Source organism: Pleurodeles waltl, chromosome 10 (genome assembly GCF_031143425.1).
Source record: "Pleurodeles waltl isolate 20211129_DDA chromosome 10, aPleWal1.hap1.20221129, whole genome shotgun sequence".
Lineage (NCBI taxonomy): Eukaryota > Metazoa > Chordata > Amphibia > Caudata > Salamandridae > Pleurodeles > Pleurodeles waltl.
Window position 1 is genome coordinate 1,033,745,326 of NC_090449.1, and position 22,635 is coordinate 1,033,767,960.

Here is a 22,635-nt window from a genome sequence, read left to right on the forward strand (position 1 = left end):
TGTACAATTTTTAATTCTGTGGTATGTATTCTTGGCCCCTTGTGTGTTGATTTTTTTCCGGACTGTGCCCAAGCACACTCATGTCACTAGGGACTGGGTTGAGGAAGTGCATGTGAAAGTAATGCTTTGATTACTTACCAATAATCTCATACATTTGATTCAATCTTCATGGTCTCAGTCCTTATTGTCTGACCACCTCATGGCATGGACTTATGGTGCTGTCTGTTGGAAGTCTGGGTTGCCTGTTCAGGAGATGTGGTTGAGTTGGCTCACCATTCATAGTGCTTGGAATGTGGGGGTAAAGCCTCCCACTCGGAGGACCCAGGACATATTTGGAAGATATATTCTTTTAAGATGGCAGTTGTGTGCCTGTCTAGAAGGTGCACACACCTCACATTAGAATAGACTGGGACGAGGAAGATAGTATTGGAGTAAAGGAATTGTGCCAAGTAATCGAAGCATTAAATGCACTTTTAAAAACAGACTTTTCAGCAAAAAGATTTTTTTTTTGTAATTGTTTCTTAGGAAAAATTGACGTCAGCCAACTTTGGAAGGGCTGTTTGAACCTTTGCCCAACCTTAAATCTTAGGCACCTTCTCTATCAGAGAATATAGCCCATCATCCCCTGTCCAACGCTTCTGTGCTTTTGTTAGTCCCTGTCATGCTTTATCTTTGTAATTAGTCAGCCATCTAGCCCAGCACTACTGGCACCACCTTTGCTCACTTGTTGGTCCTTACCACACACCTTTTTGTTGGAAATATTAGATCCTGAGCATTAGTTAAAAGGTCAGAGCTTACAAGATCTTCTTGTACAGGCATTTCTCCCACCCTTGACCCTTCTTTTTCAGTTTTCACTATCATCATACACCAGGCTTTGCCTGAGGCTTCCTAAGTTTGCAGAGGCTCTGTCCTGTCTGTCTGTCTGGCTGACTCTGGACCTCAGATGGGCCTTGTTGGCATTGCTAGGGCTGCATTCACAACCATGTCTTGGTGTCCATGGTACAGCAGGAACAGATAATAGGCAGTTTGTGAAAGGCCAAGGCTTGCTTCTTCTGAAAGAGTGACAGTGTACATCTCATCTACAAGTTTACTATTTATGCAAAAACAGGAGCATTCCATGGGTGCCCCTGGTCACATGCAGGTTTCCCCATGTGTGTGGTCAAGATACACTTAAGTGCTCAAAAACTGCTAAAGACACTTATGGCCTCATTCTGAGCATTGCATTATAATCAGGTGCGTAAAAGGGATCTGTGCCCTGTTTCACTGCAGTGTTCTCCTTCCTGCACAGTTTTACACTGTTTTACTAACTTTAGGCATTAACTCTGGGAATAACGCATGCAAGAACCAGAGGACGAAGCACAATTTGCCGAAAACCTGTGGTTGTAGAGCTAGTGGCTGGTTTTACACTCACCCCTGCAGTCAGAATAAGGCCCCCAGGGATATATTTACTAGGATTTTGTGCTGTGTTTGCTTCACTAAAGTGATGCAAATCGACTCAAAATCTGTTTTTTTACCAATTTACTTTTCAGCGCAGTTTTGTGCTGGAAATCACTTGAAAGTAACGCAGAGCAGCCCATAGCATTGCTTTGCATTACTTAGTGCCGATGGGCACATGGGTGGTGCATGGGCATTCCCATGCATCCACCATCGTTTTCGGTGCAAACCCCAATTTGCTTAAAAAGTTAGACAGGGTTTTACTTCACTAAATATTACCCATTTCAAATCGGCGCTATCACAGAGAAATGCTTTTATGTTTCCTTTCTTTTTCGCCTTTCCTGTAAGCTGCATGGTACAGCACGCATACAAAGTGAAAAAAGTTTTAAACTTCGCCCCATATTTATACTTTTTTTGTGCCGCATTTGCCTCATTTTTTGACACAAAAGGGGCGCAAACTTACAAAATACAATTATATTTTGCGAGTTTGCGCCGCTTTTGCGTAAAAAAAATGACGCAAAAAAAGTAGAAATATGGCCTGTCGTCTGTGCATAGTATTTTGTACTGAAGGTTACCCTTCCAGGTAAAAAAAAACCTATGCTAGACTCACGCAGACACCCTTGCACTATGGTACAAAGGTTTGTGCAAGGTGCACAGCAGCAAATTTCTGCTCTGGCGCTGGGGAGAGGGGATGAGAGAGCCATATCTATGTGAACATGATGCTCTCCTTCTCGCGCAGCACCGCATTCTTGGCTGCCGCGCTGAGTGAGAATTTAGTAGATCTGGGCCATAGTGTTAAAGACCATTTGGTTTTAAAAGTTGCCCTTGAAGTGTGCTTCTGATTTTACCTTTGTCAACGTGTGGAGGGCGGACATCTGCTTTCTCCAGCTTTACCACTATTTAAATGGCTCATTTGGATTAATTGCACGTGAGTGTATTTTATATGGAGCGCTGGAAAATCTGGCATGGATTAAACACTCCTGGGGCTAACCCACCTGTTTATGAGGGCACACTATTTTGATGCATTGGAATAGAGGTGATTTATAGCGCGCTGTTGCTGGCAGACGCCCCCGGTCCTTGGAACGCTATGACTGACTGTGACTGACGCTAGCGCGCGAGCTCGCGCGGTACTGAAGACGGAAGCGCGAGTTCATGGCCGACTATGGATTCTGTTCCTTGTAATAAATGAGTGCCTGGCAGCTCAGATGTTTACATCGGTAACCTATCGAGCTCGTAGCGCGTGGACGGAAGAGCGCGTTTCCAGAAGAGTGAGACTCGCAAGGAATGATTTATGGCTCAGACGTTGTCATTTGTTCTGGATCTAATGGAAAGCAGCAGAGTGTGAGGGGGGGGGGGGGCGAGTTGACAGCATCACCAAGGATAGAGGTAAAAACCCCTAGTGACGCGCGTGTGTGTGTGTGTGTGTGTATATATTATTTCTATTCAATCAATCATAAACTTTCTATCCATTAGTTGCTTGAATAAATGCAACGAATGGAGAACGCAAACAATCACATTGTTGTCAAACATTACATGGACAACTTTAATAATGAGTATATCACCTGCCACTGATGTGTTCAGGTTTGGATGCTCTGTGGACCGCTTTGCGACATTTGTGTTTTAATCCGCCGCACCGCTGATGTTTTAGAGTGGCTATAAGTTAAGGTGTTACTACTTTTAAAGGTGGCTGATAGCTTCTGTATCAGTCGGTCATTATTACATGCTGTAGCCCTGTGCTTTAAATGGGCCGGTACTGGCCGGTACTGAGTACCGGAACTTTTTTATTTTGAAAGGTAGAGAACCTACACTTCTAAACAAAAAACGTACATCTTTTCATTGGAGAGTACCGGCACTTCTCAGAAACAAGCAGCTACTCTGACACAGAGTACCTGCACTTCTATTTTTCAATTTCAAGCCCTGCTGTAGCCTCAAGTTTTCAATGACTCATCACCGGAGTAAAAAGTTGCCTGATGTCACTTCCTGTGGCGTCATCAGGTTCCAAGGTTCTGCGGTTACCTTCACCTACCCCAACGCTTTAGATAGAATTGCACCAGTAGGTTCGTTTTTGTTTTTCATTTTCTTCTTTTTCTTCATATCATCACCACCATCGTCGCCCCTCCCACCCCATCATCATCACTGTTGTAATTGCTATTTCTGTATTGGTACCTTTAGCCAATGTTTCTTCTATTTCAAGAGCACTTTATTTCAGACAAAAACACACGAGAGTCAGGTCATCCCAACACCGGCAGCTGTCTTTAGTTCATCTCCTCCGGCCGGCCCTCATCTGACATCGACATTCCAGCCAGATTCAGAAACGGGATGAAGACTGGACTTGTCCAGAGCTAGTCAGAGTTATCTGCCCTCCCGGCCTCACCGCACCCTTTCCAATCTGCCCAAGTGTTGTCAAGGCCCAGCACAGCCTTGGGTACAGCACATCGTAAAAACGAAGTGCGTTTCATCAGAAACCACAGTGATGTCACCTGCAAAGCATGGACTTTTAGCTCAGTTTATCAGTGTGAAGCTGACATCTGGGGCTTTTCCTTCTTGTTTTGAATTTGAAGAAGAACTGGAAAAAAGGCAATACAATTTGTGCGTGGGTGGGTCTGTGTGTGCGCGCGCGCGCTCTAAATACGGTCAACATTATCAAAAGTTTTGGCACCTGTAAAAACCACACATAATAGTCGTCGATTTCAAGGCCGTGGCCACGAGCCCGCCTGCCTTGCTTTCCAAATCACCTCCACACTCATCAGCACAAGGCTGCATTCATCCCTCTCCAGCGCCTGTTACCTCATCCTGCGCGTGGAAGCGGCCTGTTGTTATTGCCAGAAAGTGTGTTTACGTCTGTCTTTGTTGCTGGTGGGACATGAGGCGCGCAGGCCTCCCGATGCACATCCCTCGTTTATTAGCGGCTGATGGGAGGAGGTCCGAACACATGCTAGACATGAAAGAAAACATGGCTGTTTATTCGCAGCAGGCCCGTGGCTGAGGAGTGAAAACATGTGATTTGCCGTCGTTGTGGCGCAGTTGTGCTCTGAAAGGGAAACAGTGGCTAACAAATGGTTGGCCGTATTTCTTCTTTGAATAAACCAACAGGGCGTTTTTTGTGCTGCAAAGCTGTCCAGAATGTAGCAACCCGCTTTATTCCTGTATCCACCTCTTTAAGGGACATATTTACAAGCCCCTTGCGCCCCATTAGCGTCATTTTCTTTACGCTAAGGTGGCCTTTTCCCCGTGCCATATTTACAAAGTGGCGCAATGCAAGTATTGTGCCACTTTGTGCCTCCTTGTGCCACGTTATGCCTGCGTCAGGCATAATGAATGCAAGGGGGGAAGTGTTCTCTTGTTAGGAGGCCCAGAAAAAATGGAGCAGTGAACGTTACAACATTTCACTGCGTCATTTTTTCTCTCATTTTTAACGCCTGGTCACAGCAGGCGTTAAAACGACGCACCCGTTGAAATCAATGGGCCTCCCTGTGCTTTAATGCACTAGCGTCAACATTTTTGACGCTAGTGTAGCAGAGCACCACAATAGCGTACAAAATGTTGATGCTATTGTGCTAACGACTGCCATGGCACGCCATATTGTAAAAACAATGCAACCATGGTGAGGTTAGGTGGCGGTAGGTGCACGCAAGAAAAGTGGTGCATCGGGACGATGCGCCACTTTCTTGTAAATATGCCCCTAAGTTCACAGTTCCTCTCATTTAAAATGTGTTAAAGACAGTAGGCTGTCTAAAAACAACAGTATAACAATGCAGCAGCTTATTCCTGTATCTGTAACCGGGCGAGAGTCTAACCTGAGGGAAGGGTGCTCTCCACCATGCAAAGGCATTCTTGTTTATTGTTCAGTATCACTAATCACAGATTTAACCGGATGTCCAAATTATGATGTAACACCGTCGCGGAAATCTTGTGTGGGCTCTTGTTGCATTAGGCCAAGAACTTGGAGATATTGCACAGAATAGCTCACGAAAGTCCAGTGATGGAAATTGGAGGCATGAACCCACATTTTATCAAATTACAGCAGTTTATTATCAAGTGAGGCAGTGAGCTTTTCTAGACTTATAACGTCCCAAAGTCTGTACAGCCAGTCTTTTTGGTCCGGCATGTAGTCGGTTCCCCACTTGGAAGTGGTGGCCTGTTTGACTGCATTTAGGACCATGGTGACAGCCTTCCCTTTAGCGGTGAGTAGGTCACAGCATTCAGTCAATCAATCAGGACTTATAAAGCAGGCAAATCACCCATGAGGGTCTCAAGGCGCTGGAGTTGCTAGCTGCTTCAAGGTGGTCTGTTCATTCAAACAGCCATGACTTGAGTCCTTTCCTGAATTCCATGAGTGATGCGGCATTCCTGAGGTGCAGGGGAAGGTCATTCTAAGCTTTGGCTGCCAGGTGAGAGAAGGAGCGTCATCCTATTTTGGATCAGTGGATCCGGGAGTGTCTGTGAGGAAGAGGGAGGCAGATCGCAGGTGTCTGGTTGGTTGGTGGAATGTCATTTGTTTGCTCACGCATGCTGGTCCTTCGTTGTGCAGGGCTTTGTATGTGTGGGTCAGGAGCCCTAGCAGGATATAGCTGAGAAAGTTGGGGGCATTTGTATCAAAAATCTTGATAATGTCCTGCAATAGCTCTCCCCACTATCGTCTGAGTTGGGGCAAGGTGTCTGCATGCCTGCAGTTGTGCAAGCAGTCTTCTTTGTTTCTGCGCCTCCATTTCGCTATCCTCACTGGGGTGTAGTGCCCGTAGTGCATTATTTCAAGCATCCCCTCCTTGCCCACTACGCTAAAGGAAGAGATGCATGTTCTGTCGAGGATGTCGGACCATTCTTTGGGGGTAAAGGAGCCTTCCAGAAACTTTTCCCATCTTTGTACCACAGGGACTTTGGTGGCGTGTGACACCTTATTCAAAAAAACATACAGGTCTGAGAGCAAACCTTTGTCCCCAATTCCTGTGATGGGCTAATTTTCGTAGCTCTTTAGGAGTCTACTAGCCGACTGTTGGATCCCAGGTTGAGTGCACCAGTACTTAATGGCGGTGTAGTACCAAACTTCCTGGGCAGGTATCTCATAGTTGACCTGCACCTGTGGGAAATCCATGAGTCTCTTGTGCCAAAAGAGGTCTCCATATGCTACTGGGAGGCCTGGTGAGTTAGGCCATTAACTTTTGCCTTTTCCTCAGGGTTGATGTAGCTGTACTGTACCCATTTCTGGAAACGTGCCCAAGGGAAGCTCCCTTGAGGGTGCACCAAAGGAAGGGGCCAGTGCACCTGATCATAAGCTTTTTCAGCGTCAATGGACATGAGAAATGCAGGAATGCACCTGCCTACTTAACTATAATTAATGTACATCATTGTACCAGCTTCCCTTAAAGTTTCCCTCTATGAGTACTTAGACACGCTGTTACATTGGTGATGAAGCAAGTAATTATGGAAGCTGAGGGACATGCATGAAGATAAAGTAGGTGCAGGATTAGCCATGGACAGGATAAAGAAAGGCCATCATGTCATCAGTCGGTCCCTTGGAGAAGAAAAAAGATCAGTGTCTAGAGCGGTTAAGCCTCTTGTAGTGAGGACTGCAGCAAATGAACTGACAAAATAACAAGTCCCAGAAGGTAAAGCTGAGCTCTGCCGGGTTGAAGAGTGGCCTGGTAAAGGAGGCATTTATTGGTGTGGTGAAGTTTCTTCTATTTTAGAGTGTATAACAAGAATGTTGTTTGTGACCCATGGTGTGTCACCTGTGCTGTGTTCTGCTCATCAGTGAGGTACATAGGCCTGCCTTACTGTCAGCAAGATGATGTTTGACCAGAATGGAGATGTTTCAGGGCTGCGGTGGGAGATGACAGAAGCTACTGTGGTACTCCATAACTGGGGAACTCTATATTTACAGCGAGACATGTTCAATAGCTCTCCATTTATACGCCATGCGACTATCAGCTTCTTTGGGCTGTGGTTCAATTTGTGTTTGCACTTAACCCTGTGTTTGTTGCCATGATGTTGACCAAATTGTGCCAGGACTACAAAGTTAGTTCTGGCCAACCACCTCTGGCGATGTTTTATTATGTAGAGGTTTCCACCAAGGCATTTGGAGCTTCTAGATGGTGGCACATGCTCCCTCCGTGGACCTGGTCAGTGGACGTTCCGAATAAACACTTTCCTGTTCCTACAAACAATCCGGGCGGCCATCTCACTTCCCCTCTTTCAGTATTGAGTTTGCACCCTGAGTCTACCTTGGTTCCACCCCTCTCTGCTGCTGTAATTGCATCTCACAAGCCATTAAGTCTTTCTTCTATTCCTATCCGTTTCCAGGCCTTGAAGTTAAGATGGGGCAAAATGGTGTGGAATGAAAGTTAACTGTTTGATAATGCTCTCTCAGAAAAGACCCATGATTGAATAGTAGGGAGAGTACAATTTGCAAATTTGAGGGAAGCAGTGTGCACAATAACACTAAATTGTGCACGGTGTGCCATTGTCTGCAACCTTTTTATTCGTCCCGCCTTGGCATTGACTGCATGGACACAAGGGCTACGAGATGATGGAGACTTACTGGGTCTAAGGAAGTGATCTCAGTCCTTAAACCCCGAATATCCTTTGCTTTCTCTGCATTACGTCTATTGAGGTAACTGAACATTTAGTTACTCTCATATTACCTGCACCTGCAGCTTACTTCCTCCTGAATGTCCTGGTCTGATAATGATAACACAAAGCCGGGAAGTCACCAGGTCAGCTACAATAATCTGAACAATGATATCAGATGTGTGTTTGCAGGAATATTAATTCCCTCCCCATGTAGTAATCCCTTATTTCTGAAAGTGATGAAGTGTTTGAGTGAGGATTGTGGAGGTAATCATTTGATGTAAGGCGGAGGGGGAAATCAATCCAAGGAAATCCCTTCCTTATCATCTTTTCTTACCAGAAAGTGTGTCTTAAAGCCTGGCCCAAAGCAAGATGGCTGCTTCAGAGATTATGCAGCAAGTCTTACATTTGGAGAGATTGTTAGAACCTACAATGCCATGTTCTGCAAATCTCAAAGCGTGTAGTATCATTTCTTATCAATAGTTACAGCTAACAGAGTTTTTCTGGGCCAGCCCTAAAGAAAGCATAGTCCCCTTTCCTCAAATGGTAGCACCAAGGAAATCAAGTAAATGTGTCCTGATTATCCCTGGTTTTATTTCATATAATTCTCTGTTAGTCCTTTGTAAATATGCCAAGCACAACTCTCTACTTAAGGACTAAAAGCATACATCACTGAGTATGATACCTCTTTAAAAAGCCATTCAATACTTGTGATTTGTGCAAAGAGGTTTAGAATGGCCAATATTCTTGCAATTCAAAAATACTCCTATTTCGACATAGTTTGGTGTGAGAGACTTCATGTGGCCTATGTAAAGTTGGTTGTGCTGGGAATCTGTCAGAACCAACCACAGTATTCAATGTTCACCTAAGCCTATTGACACTGGAATAAATGTAAATCTGTCTGATAAATTGTCCCAGAATTTACAAAGTATAATCCTCTTTCTCCTCAGGTGGCTCCTGTTATTAAAGAGAGGATGATGAAAAAAGGCAGCATGATGGTGGGCTACCAGCCTCACCGTGGCAAAGTCAACTTCTTTCGCCAGATCATCATCAGCCCTCAAGTGAGCCGCGAAGACATGGATTTCGCGCTGGATGAGATCGACCTGCTCGGCAAAGACTTGTAGCTGTAGCCCAGCAGCCGACGAGGCTGCTGGTCCCTGTTTTCAGACAAAGAATGTGTCTGTAGTTGAATGTTTGTGCTTAGCCAATTTTGCTGGAAATTTCAAAATGCAATAATATTTTTGTATGAATGTTGAATATCTCTTTAGAATCAAACACTAAAATGATGGCCCTTTTCGAACAAGAGGTTTGATGGAAATCATGAAGTGAATAAAACGCTGACCTGCAGGTATATCAAATGATCAGGCTTTACCTCTCCCATCTTCCTGACCTTGCAGAAAAAAAAGTTGGCAAAGATGACAAACTTTTTTTTCACAAATTTTACAAACTCACGCACAGGGCTGATTTCAAGTTTGTGGGATGGGACACTTTGGGCCTCATTACGACCTTGGCGGTCTAATGACTGCCATATTACGACTGCGGCGGTAGTGCCGCAGTCAGACCGGCAGCACCACCAGATTTCGTCTGCACAATGGTCTGGTGGTGCTGGCAGTCCTAATCCACCAGGCCAGCACTGCAAGCAGCGCCACCCTGGGGATTACGACCCTACTCTCCGCCAGCGTTTCATGGCGGTAACCCCACCATAAAAAGGCTGGGGGAGACTTGGCATGGGCAGTGCCGGGGCCCCCCTGGCCAGCCCCATCGCAATGAACATTGCGACGGGTGCTGATGCACCCTACGCACTACAGCATTGTCACTGGCTCTATTATGACCCGGAGACAATGCTGTCGGCCGTTTACCGCGGGGCCAGCGGGTAGAAACTGTGTTTCCTCCCGCTGATCCAGCGGGAAACTCGTAATGGCCCCGGTGGGGAGGCTGCCACACTGGCGGCAACCTACCCGTCAGACTTCGGCGGGCAGGCTTTTCCATCAGCCGAAGTCATAATCAGTGCTTCGGGGACAAATGTGACAGGTATCCTGTCTGCCGTGTTACAAGGGCCATGGGTTAAATGTACCCAATCTTTCAAACTCTAAATCAGGCCAAGCCACTGTGAGCTCTCATCTCTTTTAGTACACTGTAACCAACAAACTCCTAAAAAGTCTCTTATATTTGTAATGAACAAATCCAACGTTTTTCAAACTCTTAAATGTATTTTTATGTTAGGGTCCTTGGAAGGAATATATATTTTATACCCTTTCTGGATAATAATGATTGCAAGAGATCTTGACAAGAATAGAGTATGCAATTGAAAAGGCTCTTCACCAGTCTTCTACCACCAAACGTGAGCAAAAACACCATAGGTGGCGCACACTTGTTGTAGGGACCAGGATTACATATTGTTTTTAAGACCCTCTGTGAAGATGCACTTGTTCAATAAACACTCATTAATGACGATGGTCATTTGAGGATTGTACACCTAATAGTCCTGTTTGTTTAAACATAAGTACAATATCAGAATATATTGCAGCTGATCTTATGTTTGTGTGGTTGATTTTTTCAGACTCCTGTTCAGAGGAGGGAAATTTCTGAAAACTCACCAACCTCACGGAATTGGAGGTTTTTAAGTACTCATAAATTAATTAAGCGGAGGCCTTGGGAACAATCTGTGCACCTGTCCCTAAAACATATTCAAGTGGATTCCCCGTAAAAACAAAGGGCCTGATTTTGATATTGGCAGACGGGTTACTACGTAACAATGGTGACGGATATCCCGTCCGCCGAAATCGAAATCACATTATGTCCTAAGGGATTTAGATTTCGGCAGATGGGATATCCGTCACCGTGGTGGTGGAGTAACCCATCCGCCAATATCTAAGACAGGCCCACAGACTCTAAAAATGGAGACTACAATAATATAGAATCACAACAGTTGCAAAACTTGACACTGCACATGCTGACGTCACTGTAAAAAATACCTGCTAAAAATTACCATCACTAGCCACCCTTACTTACCAAATATTGTAGAACTAAAGTAAAGTATTTTTCCAAAACCAGTCCAGGTATGGTTGGTGGCAAGTATTTCGTAGTGAGAGTAAGGGTATGTATTTTTTGTAGATAAACATTTTTATATGGCCTTTACTTTTGCAAATTACATTTTTCAGCCTTTATTTTCACACCTTACCTACCATTATGGTGGCATGCGGCCTAAGTGAACACTACTTGTTAGTTTAGTAAGAGGCTTTGACTGACAGACGACTGATTCCACCCAGCCAGGCTGTTTTAAGAATCACCGACTTGTCATTGAATTCCCCTGATAGCAAAGGTCTGTCACTCTGCCACTTAATTCCGAATTTTAGAAACATATCTGTTACATCACATGGTCACAGACTTCCTGACAAATAAGCAACAAGAATGATTCCTGCCTGGTGCTGGAGGAATCCTTTACACTGAGGTTTGTGAGAGGGTTGGAGACAGTGGGGGGCCCAATCCAGGTCCCGTTGCAACAGCAATTCAGGTGGAAACATGATTCTGTGCTCGAGTGCACGTTGTGTGTTAAAAACGCGCATCTAGTAATTTGCCCAGTTCAGTTGTCGGGTGGAAAGGTGAAATGTGAACAAAGAAAACTGCTCCGAAATCCCTAAAATGTAAGCACATTGGGACATAAAATCGGATTTCGCACATTACGCATCGCCATATGCTGGAAAAACTCAGAATAGATACGTAATACCGATAAAAACACCACACACACACTCAGCAGTATAGGAATTTGAACAGGTGTTAATTTCTAAAAAAAAAAAAAAAAAAAAAAATCTAATGAGTCTTTTGTTGCTAGACTGTAAAGTTTCACAATTTGAAAATAACTATTTATTCACCGAAACTTTTAATATCCAGTATCTACACGTTTCCTTCATGTGACTTTGATTTGTTGAGTTTCTGCAGTAAATTGAGTAAGACCTGATAGGGCACAACTTATAAAGTTTTAATTGAAAATCTAGTTTGTAATCTATTTATAAAATGTGTTGCTACCTCCGGATGAAGAGATATTGGATGGTTGTGTCAGGATTTAAAGAATTGGGGGCTGATTTAGATCTCGCCGGAGAGGAATACTCCGTCATAAACGTGATGGATATCCCGTTCGCCATATTACGATCCCATTATATCCTATAGAGATCACAATTCGGCACACAGCATATAGTATTCCATCTGCCAAGATCTAAATCAGGCCTTAAGAGTTGATAGCATAATGAAACAGGATATTTGGTATGAATGGTATTTTCGCACCTTAACATTGTTCTTTTACTGCCTTGTCTTCTGGGCTGTAGAGATGGTCCCTACATCTTCTGTATCATCTTACGGTGTACGTCATCGGTGTAGTACGTCTGAAATTGTAACACATTATTTATCTACTGTTATTGTGTGTGCTCCTGTGCCTGCTTGGTACAGCTTCTTTTCTACAGGGTGATTGTTAACCTATGACTTGTTATTGCATGTCAACAATACACCAGACCAGGTATGCTATAACAGAGTTGGGTTTGAGGTTGTTATTGCATTTTGCTACTTAGTCTTTGAAACTGAGGAAGGTTTCAGCAAGGCAACAGCAAAACGTGAAAGCTGGGGGAACAACGGTAAGGGCCCCGGATCATAATCCCGTTCTGCGCCTACACCCCGGCTCCCATAATACATTGCACTGTCTACAGCACATGCACTAACTCAGTATCTCTGCAAGCGAAACCTTGAGTAGCAGCACAGCTCCAGAATATTGAACTTTACTCATCTGCTATTTAGTGGTGAATCAAGCATCCCAAGGGAAGGCATCCCATCACACCATGTCCACTCTTGGACCCATCAAAACTCAATGGCAAAAAAACAGTGGGAGAATTGAAACTGAACGAAACACAACCCAGCCCCTCTATTAGCCAAAAGGAAAATATGTCCCCAAGAAATAACAGTATCCCAAAGCCCCTTTGTGAATGTACACATTTTATTTTTTTAATTTAAACTTCAGAAGAATATTTTAATTTAATATATTTAATGTATTTACGTTAATAGTGCAGTGGCATTTTTTCTTTTGTTGTAGATTTAAAATAAAAATGTTAAATTAAATTGCATTAATATTTAGCATTAAATATTTTTCGTCATTTTTTTAGCTAAATTACCTTTTTTACTTTTCCCTATATTTTACTGGAACGGAGATTCCATAGTCAGTGCACAGTCCTTGCTCTTACGATATTTTCATAACCTCTGAAGCTTTACATTGCTAATTCTGTCTGCTCCAACAAGATGTCCCTCATTCACCTATTAATGGGGTGTCTGGGGACCGAAATTCAGTCATTAATTTATTCCTCCAGGTGTCAATCAGTTCACATATTTGTGCATTTTTCTTACATCACTTTATTGATTTGTTCATTCACATACAGGCATCTGTATCCATTCATTATCCAGTCATTCACTCATCAAATAATTCTGTTTCCTTCACAAAGCCCTCTCATGCTTGTTCTCCTCTGCTTCCAAAATGCTGATCAATAGTGCGATGTCATTGAAGTGTGGGGGGCCCCTCACCAAGGTATTTACACTGGGATGGTTGACATTTTTGAGTTTTGCATCCTCAAGGTATTTTCTGCTGCAGGTGTTGCACATTTTGCAATACCCACAAATGATCATTTTTGTGTGATGGCCTTGGAAATCCGAAGATAATGTCAGAATGCTGATGCTGCAAACCATGTCAGTCATTTGTTTACATTCTGTGCAATGTAGCGCAATTCTGTCGTTGACAAGGTTGATAAAACAGCCTGAAAGCTGCATGTTTACCTCTAATAAATGATACAGAGAATTAATGGAATATACTTTGAGAAGTCTACTTTTTGGGAACGTCAAATCCATCTCTTGTACAACAGTATTCTTCAGCCTGGCATTCTTGCATGGCACATTTCTTTCAGTAGGATATTAACTTCATTCATCGGTGTCCTTCCATAGTGGGTCTAGACTCTGGCTGAGCTATCAGTTTCTTATGTGTGTCTTGTTTTTATTCAGTGGTGGTTGCTAAATATCTATTTTGTGATTTCTAATCACAGTAAAAAACATAGGCAGGAGTGCTTTAAAGACATTCATTTTTTTTAAATCAATATATATATGTATATATATATTATATATATATATATAAATATATTTTAAAGTAAAGCGGTTTTAGTAAGAAAAACACGTGCGGTATGGTGACACTGTCTAGGGAGAGACACAAATACTAGATGGGCAAAAATGTAGAAAGTGAGTAGCTGGCACAATGAAAGTTATGAAATCACTGAACATTTTTGATGTGTCCATACACCACCAATATTGCTTGAGCATGCATCTAAGGATAACAAATACAGTGAACAGATTCCTTGAGAACGCACAGCCGGAGTTACATATCTTAAGCAACATCTTCAGCCTGAAACAGCAGCATCCACCCAAAGCAGGAAGAGACATAAGAACATCAATGAATGTTCTCAGCCAGAGAATCCTGCACTACAGGATTCTAGGAACTGAGATGGATCTAGGTTAACAGGTGCAACGTGGGCCCCCACCTGCTCCACAGGCCACTGAGCCTGAGAGAAGAGGCTTTCATCACAGAAGACAATACAACAGATGCACGAAAATGCAATTTTGCATTTTTTAAATAGCGACTTCATAGAGATTGTGATTTGAGAAATGCAAAATGCTATGTACAAAGATACTGATTGCATTTTTGTACATCTGGCCCTAAGTCCTGAGTCCTGAATTGACTGTTGAAACATTTGATTTCATCTTGCACCCAACCAATCAAAGTGCGTGCTCCCACGGGACACTCACTACCGCAGTAGCGTGGCGGCCAAATGTAAACAGACCCCTAGGCCGAACAAAATGCTTTATTTTTTAAGTTGTGCTTGTGGGATTCGAGAGAGTCCTGCAAACCCACCTGTCCAGATATACAAATGTTTTTGAACCTCAAAGTCTGAAAAACTATTAAACAGATTCTCCGAAATCACACTTTCTGGACCAAGATCTAGCTTCCTGACAAATTGTATGTAATTCTGTTCAGTCATTTTGGCTGTAGTGCATTCAAAAAACGTCTATGGAAATTGCATGGGGATTTTGAGTTTGGGGACCCCTCCTTTTCATCTGCCCCTGCTTGACAGATTACCATGAAAATGTTCATGAAGGAACTGAGAATAAAGATCGCTTTTTTGAAAAACTTCATGAAGATTTGATAAACGGTGCCAACATTATAGTTAAGATGGTTTTACCATAGGAACAAAGCCAGTTTCTATGGTAAAACCATCCTAACCGTAACTAACCAGTGGTGATATACACACACATAAAGCACACACAGAAAGACACCCACACCCACACAAACCCCCACACACACACACACATACACACACACACCCAAACACCCTCAACCCCCCATTTGGAATCCTTGTGCAGGGACTGAAGAGCAGTTATTTGGGCTCCCAATAGGGAGCAATCCTGAATAAGAAATCCTGGTTTTATGTGACTCAGCTTAGCCAAACGTGTAATGTTTTCCCAGAGTAGTGTGAGGTTTGATGCGTGTTATTGATGGACTGTCCTTAGTTATTATCAGTGTGTGTATTTACACCTTTTCTATGTGTGACCTGTATTGGGCGTGCACATTTCATAAGAACCACATTGCATTCTATACTTAAATTTAAGGATCATTTCAGTCAGCCACTGGCTTCTTTTGTTCTGGAATCTTCAGCTATTCGCCCATGACATTGTCAATCACATCTTTTATCAGCATGTCCTTATTGGCTCTTTGGGTGTGTCCATTCGCCTCCACTGTTGTGCCCGAAGGACTACTTTACAATCAGCGAATAGCTCAGTAGCACTGGACGCAAGCTCTGACAAACGCATCTGACACACGTATGCTACAGAACATAAAGCAATACATTTTTTCTGTCTAATTCACTTTACTGATGCTCTCGTCTGCGTTTAACTACAGTAGGTTTGACATTTGTTTGGCATGTGCATGACAGATCCACACACCACACAATCATCAAACCTATTGGATTTGCTAATACTTGTTCTAAAATACTGAAAATTGAAACCGTGCTGTTGTTCCTCTAGGGGTACAGATGTGTTTTATAGTTGCTATCAGTCTTGTACATTATGGGCCAGATGTACGAAAATGCTATTTTCGATTTCTTAAATAGCGACTTCTTAGAAATTGCTATTTAAGAAATGCAAAATGCTATGTACAGAGATACTGATTTTCTAATATCCATTCCTACTTTGTAGGAATCGCTATTAGGAAATTTGCATTAAGAAAACCCATTGTATTTGAGTCAATGGGCCGGTTTTGTACATCCTAAATAGCAATTTCTTATTAAGATATCACTATTTAGGAAATGCAAAACTAGGAATGTCATTGGGAAAGAGGCCCCCTTTGGTGCACCCCAAAAATTGGGATGCACTTGTAGAGCACACATATGCCTAAGGGGTATGTGTGTGTTCTATTGCAATTTAAAAAGCACGCTGGGGTGCATTTTTTAAAATTGCACCAGGTTACCAATGACCTCAAGCTGGTGGTAATTGCATCTCCAAAATGCCCAAATTGCATTTTTGGAAAAACATGGTCAGAATAGGAAATGGAAACAGGAAATCCCTATTTGCATTTCCTATTCTGAAAATTGCAAATTGCGATTTCTACAAGGTAGAAATCACAATTTGCGGTTCCTTAAAGGGCTTTGTACATTAGAAAAGCGGACCGTTGTAATTTAAACAGGCTTTGTACATCTGGCCTCATGTGTTCTGATAAGAAAGTTACATGTTAATGTGTGATTGTCTGATCCTGGGATATTCCAATTCTAATATGTATGTTTAAATATAATTGTACAAAGATATTTAAAGGACTTCTGTGAATTCCCTCCATACTATAAGGAAGGTGACGTTTTTTATGCCATAATCCATAACTGCAAAGATTTCTTACTCCATAAAACTGTTCATTGGATTATTTTTCTTTATATTCGCACTTATAAGAATGATCCTTACAATTGCAATCAGGAGTAAGGAAGGGGAAAACACCTTTTCAGAAATTGAAACAGAAGTAATATTTTTAGGTGTCCATTAGAGATGCCAGTGTGCCAGATAAAAGCCAAAGTTACAGGATAACCAATATTTAAATGAGTTCCATTTACATTAGTTGTTTATAAGTTTGTCTGATGTAAATATCCCAAAAAGATCTGTAAAATAGATCCAGTCTTCCTGAACCCATGTCCTATTCCCCATACCAGACACACACCTGACTCAGGCCTGACAACCCTAACATCACCGATGACGTAATAGGTGGTCCCAGGCAATAACCAACACACCAGGTAATGATTAGGGTACCCCTCACAGAGTCCGTTTCACCAGGTGTCTCGGCTCTCTCAGCTTTGTTCCCAAAAGTGAGTACTGTCCCAGGGAGTCTGTGTCTCCTAAACAACAGGCTTGTTCCCCTCGGAAGAAGCAAAGACGACTGCTCTTCCATACTTTGTATGAACTTCTGTTTGGTGCACTCCCAGACCCCAAGATTTCCAAGACTTGTCATCCTAATGCACCAATAGGAGCTCTTTTAATTTCCTCTAGGTAAACCCTTCCTCCAGGCACCACCATTGGTGCTCTCCTTCTACACGCATTTGGAAAACATTGCACTCCCAGCAAGCCTGGTTCAGCCTGGTTCATAGGTTGGTGTCTTTCAAGGGTGATAGCCAAAGACATGTCCACTGAGGATCTCTGCCATCCCGGCTCTCCAGAAGTATTGAGGTCTTGAATACCTCACAATAGATAGAAGCTGAAAACAGAGAAGTGAAAAAACGTTGGAAAGTTGAAACAATAAATGTTTTTATTCTGCTGTAATAATTATTTAAAACGATGAATAGGATTAATTAAAAGTAGTTGAATTATAGTTTGATAAAAAATTATGTTACATTACGTTATTAATTCAAAAAGATTGAAATATTTTATAATCAAAAAAATTATGTTTTATATTTAGATTTTTTAAGACTAAATTATGTTCACCTATATTTTTTACTATTTTAAATGATTTAACTTTATTTTCAATGGGGTTAAATTAAAGCTCACACTGCCATTATTTTACAGCTGGGTGTTGCATTACCAGTGGTTGGCCATGTGTGGTGCTAGACGTATTCCAGCTCTGAGCTGGAGCAATTTACTACTGTTGGAGGTCCTCTTTTGGCTGTAGTACAGTTGGAAGTGCAGTCTGTAAATAGCAATGAGTTTTCTCTCTTGTTGGTGAGTTTATGTCCCCCTCAAACACCACCAACCCTCTCCAAATCCACCTTTAGTCATCCCTAAACTCCTCCCATTTAGTAGTACGTATGTAAATTTTTTCCAGCTAATCCTCTGGCCCCTCCCATATTTACTACAAAGTAGTAATCCCACACAAATGAGGATTTCCCCATTGAAAAGATAGGAGGGGTGGAGGTGGAGATTTCCACTCGTTGGTTTGTGAATAGCATTTTGTAGCACTTTAGCAACCCTATTATAGTAGTACTGAATGTTATTGTCCTAGAAATGCAGTTGTGAATAGGCCACTATGATCTTATAGAAACAAACATATGAGAACATTGTGGGGTAGCGGAGCAAGCCAGCAAAAGCTCTCCAGAGGTGCACTGCGCTGCCCTCTGGTGGCCATGGTAGATGAGTAGCAAAAGGTCAGTCATTTGATGGTTTCACATTTGCATGTTATGCATTTGATGACTGCCTTTTCCATTTTCAGTACATCAGAGATTGCACTGTCAGAACAGGCTCCCTTCCATGGAAAATTACTGCAGATGAGTTGGTCTTTGCAGGGCACGAGACCCCAATCACTTCTTTGTATATATGGGTGATCCTGCAGTGACCTTTCATTCTCCCTTCACTGAAATAAACTCCTGTCAATCAGAAAAATTGAATCAGCATATCTCAGTCTTCTGTCTGAAGTGCCACCAGGGGCATTGACATCTGCACTGGTCTTTGCGTTCAGAGATTACTATCCGTAATTGACCCTTCGTTAGAGATGGCATTATGTATTTATATATTTTGCATTTTTTAAGACAGGTAAACGAAACAGAAGGGATTTGCTAATATCTGACTCACCCATTGTCTGAAAACACTTAAATAGAAATATGTACTTACATGTATGTAAATATAACGTGATATAGACGTCCCAAAATGAATGTAAGACAATATCACCAATACATCTCTCCTAATAACCTACATTTCATTATAAAGCAGATGTACCTGCTCAGCATAGAAATTGTTCTTCATTGTATGAGATCTTCCCCCACACCCTTTATGCAAGGGTGTTCAGTGAGGGTCCATGAAGACAGGATCCATGTCAGATTGTCATCATAAGCACTGACTTTGTAAATTAATTCTATTCACGTCATAGGTTTGTCCAATGTAGATCCAGGAGGGCCAAATCCATACCTGATTTTCAGGATATCAACATAAGATATTGATTTATTTAAAAAATGCAGAAGCTGTGACCAGTGACCCTAAGGTGCAATCTGGTGCTAGTGATGAACACACTACAGCACTTAGCAACATAGCCCAGCAAAAAGCACCTCTGACATCAAAATTTAAGGGGATTGCCAGAGTCTACATTTCTTAAGAAGTTTCCTGATTTTCAGGTAGTTGCTCTGCTCTCATTCTAAAAGTGGAAGTTGAATCCATACCTTAGCTGTCTGAAATGACGAAGCTCTGCCTCCTTTTCTAACTTTTTGACTCCTGGAAACATTTGAGAGGTGGGCTGGGGCAGACTACAGGTGTTGACTGAGGATATAATTTTGAAATGTGTGTTGTGGAAAGATGACTTGTAGTGGGAGAACAGCCCTGTGTGCACTGGGAAGGCATTTAAGCCAGATCTGTTATGGATAGGTAACCAGTGGAATGACTAGATGATCAGAAATGGAGTCTTGCCTAGTCAGACCTACAATTGCGCTGGCAGCTGCATTTTGATCTACCTGTAATTACTGAAGTAAGTAAACGTAAATAAAGCTGCCATGGTCTTGGTGCAAAGTAGTGGTTGTCTGGATGTCAGTTCTTTTACAATCTACAGAAAGAATGTCCGGATCTTCCTCATCATCTTCAAGGTGACAAAACCTGAAAAAATATATTAAGTTGAGATTTATGAGTTACCAACCAGATCTAAAAACGTTTACCTGCAGTTGCAAACACTCTGATTCACTAAACTGATGGATTTGCAACTAGTACAAATCTCTTTTCAATATACTAGACCCATTTAACCCTTCAGAATTGCTGAGTTTAGAAATTATTAGTGATTCGCAACTTGGAATGGGCTTGTTTGTGGTGTCCCTTCCAAATTGAGGATCTCTACCTATTTATTAATACTTTGTGACTGTGACTCCGGTCACAAACCACTGACCAGTTACCGACTCCCAGGTTATGGTGATAACTAATTGGTAAAGGAGAAGAGGTACTCTTTGGATCACTCCTTCCCTTTGATAATGATGGTGGCTGCTCCAGGGCCTGGACACTGGTTCATGGAACCACTGCCTGCTTTCGTTGACGTTTTTTCAAACTTAAGTTTCCTTTAAGAAACTCAGACTACTTTAAATAATAATTCATTTTGAAATACTTTTGTATGGATGTTGATCTGTGACACTTGCAAGCTACCATCCATGTGGAATCAGAGCTGATAGGTGTGAGCCGCAATTTGCAACCTACCTAATAAATATTAAGGAGGCAAGTCATTCTTTGACCTTCTCCAATATAGTACTTTACATACTGACCTATTAGTACATAGGTTGGTTCACAAAATAAGTTACTGGTCACAAAAAGACAGTACGCAGTTTGCAAGTGTTTTTTGCAACCAGTGCAATGCTACATTTCACCCTAGATTCTAATCTATGTAAAATCCAGATTTTTTGCCATCTTCACAACAGTTGGACGTGAACCTGAATCACCTGCTTCCAAGAGATGAGCCAGAAAATCTTTTCTTTCCTTCTGCATCTAGAGCTTCTGTTTTGCTAGCATTTATCTGAAGTTCATTCTGGTTCATCAACATGAGCTCCTGCTTAAACAATGTCTAATGCTCTCCTGTGCGACCTCCTGGTGGGTGATCAAATGTGTGTCGTCCATGTAGCCACAAACAATGATGCCATCAAAAATACTCTACGTTGTAATAATGCCCATTGTGTGATAGAAATGTCCCCTTGTAATACTATACTATGATAATGACCTGTTTTAGATATGGCTCTCCTGATCACATTTCTGCTATCTCTAGGCATTGGAATTAACTGGTGCTACGATTGCTTCATAGAAAGTTACTCAATATATCAACCAAAGGATGAGCTGGGCATGGCATCTTACAAACCTGATCTGAAGATCTTCGGTGGCAAGTGTTTACCTCATTAAACCTTCTTGCCGGCACTTTGAAAAATAGGGCATATATATGAAAAGTGGCACTACACCTAGTGCAGCGCCACTTTTCTTGCGCCCCTTAGCGCCCCTCTAACATCATCATGTGTGCGCCATTTTGAATATTCCGTGCACAATGGCAGTAGTTAGGCAACTAGTGTCAGACTTTTTTACGATAGTTTGGCGCTTTGCAGGATTAGAGTAAAAAAATGTTGACGCTAATCCTGCTAAGCACCCAGAGGCCCATTGAAACCAATAGGAGAGTTCTTTTAATGCCTGTTCTGAGGAGGCATTAAAAGTGCTGAAAAAAATGACGCAAATAAATCTCTTAGATTTCTTTCTGCGATTTTTTCACCTGACTCAGGCATAATTTAGAACAAAGGTTACAAAGTGGCACAATGCATGATTTGTGCCACTTTGTAAATATGGTACAGTATTTTTGGCCATTTAACACCACAGTAGCGTCATAAAAATGATGCTAATGTGTGGTTAGAATGGCACTAGGCCCTCTTAAATCTGGGCCAATGTGTCTCAAACTCTTGCATCCTGTTTATAATCACAGATTCTTATGGGGCAGAAATTCTCTTCAGAAAGTTGAGTGATAGAATTAGTTTCGCATTACGAAAATTCACATGAATTAACGCAATTATGTGCTATTATTTGCAGCATAAATCTCAAGCGGACCATCCTTGCTACCTGAAAACATTGACAATATTCTTGAGGGTTAGCACATTCTTTGAACAGGATCAGGAAGGCTTTGCAAATTTGCATTTGTTCGGAAAAAAGGACTTTGAAATATTTACAAGGTTGTGGACTTATTTTGTTGAAGGGTGGTGGATAATGCTCCGGTGTGGAAAGGATGTGCAATGATGTTCCTGAGCATCCACCTTATAGATGGTCATCTGCTGCATCCCTTAAGAGGGCACGACAGCACCATCAACATTTAGCTAGCTCTGCTGTTTTTGTGCCTATGAAAAACAGGAAGGAAAGGCACAAGACTGTGAATTGTATCAGTGCCAAAATATCCCAAGGCACCCCGGTCGAAGAGCTAAAGCACTAGAACATTTCACCAGCATCTCTCCTCCACTTTAGGATCTTGGAGTAGAATCCAGGTAGATGGTGGAGAAAATTCCATTGTTGGTTTCTCCCCTGAATTTAACACTTCCTTCCAAAAATCAGAGGATTTTTCCAGAACCATCCAACTCTAAACCAGGTCCAATTTCTCATTCACATTCC

At 42.1% G+C, this 22,635-nt stretch overlaps 1 protein-coding gene across 1 annotated transcript in view; it reads left to right on the forward strand.

The window, feature by feature from the left end:
- Nucleotides 1-11,787, forward strand: part of GADL1 (glutamate decarboxylase like 1) — a 358,673-nt gene extending 346,886 nt beyond the window's left edge. Inside the window, exon 15 of the mRNA XM_069212001.1 lies at nt 8,952-11,787. Coding sequence (XP_069068102.1) covers nt 8,952-9,125 — 174 coding nt within the window. The 3' untranslated portion in view covers nt 9,126-11,787. The remainder of the gene's footprint in view (nt 1-8,951) is intronic.
- Nucleotides 11,788-22,635: the final 10,848 nt, after the last annotated feature.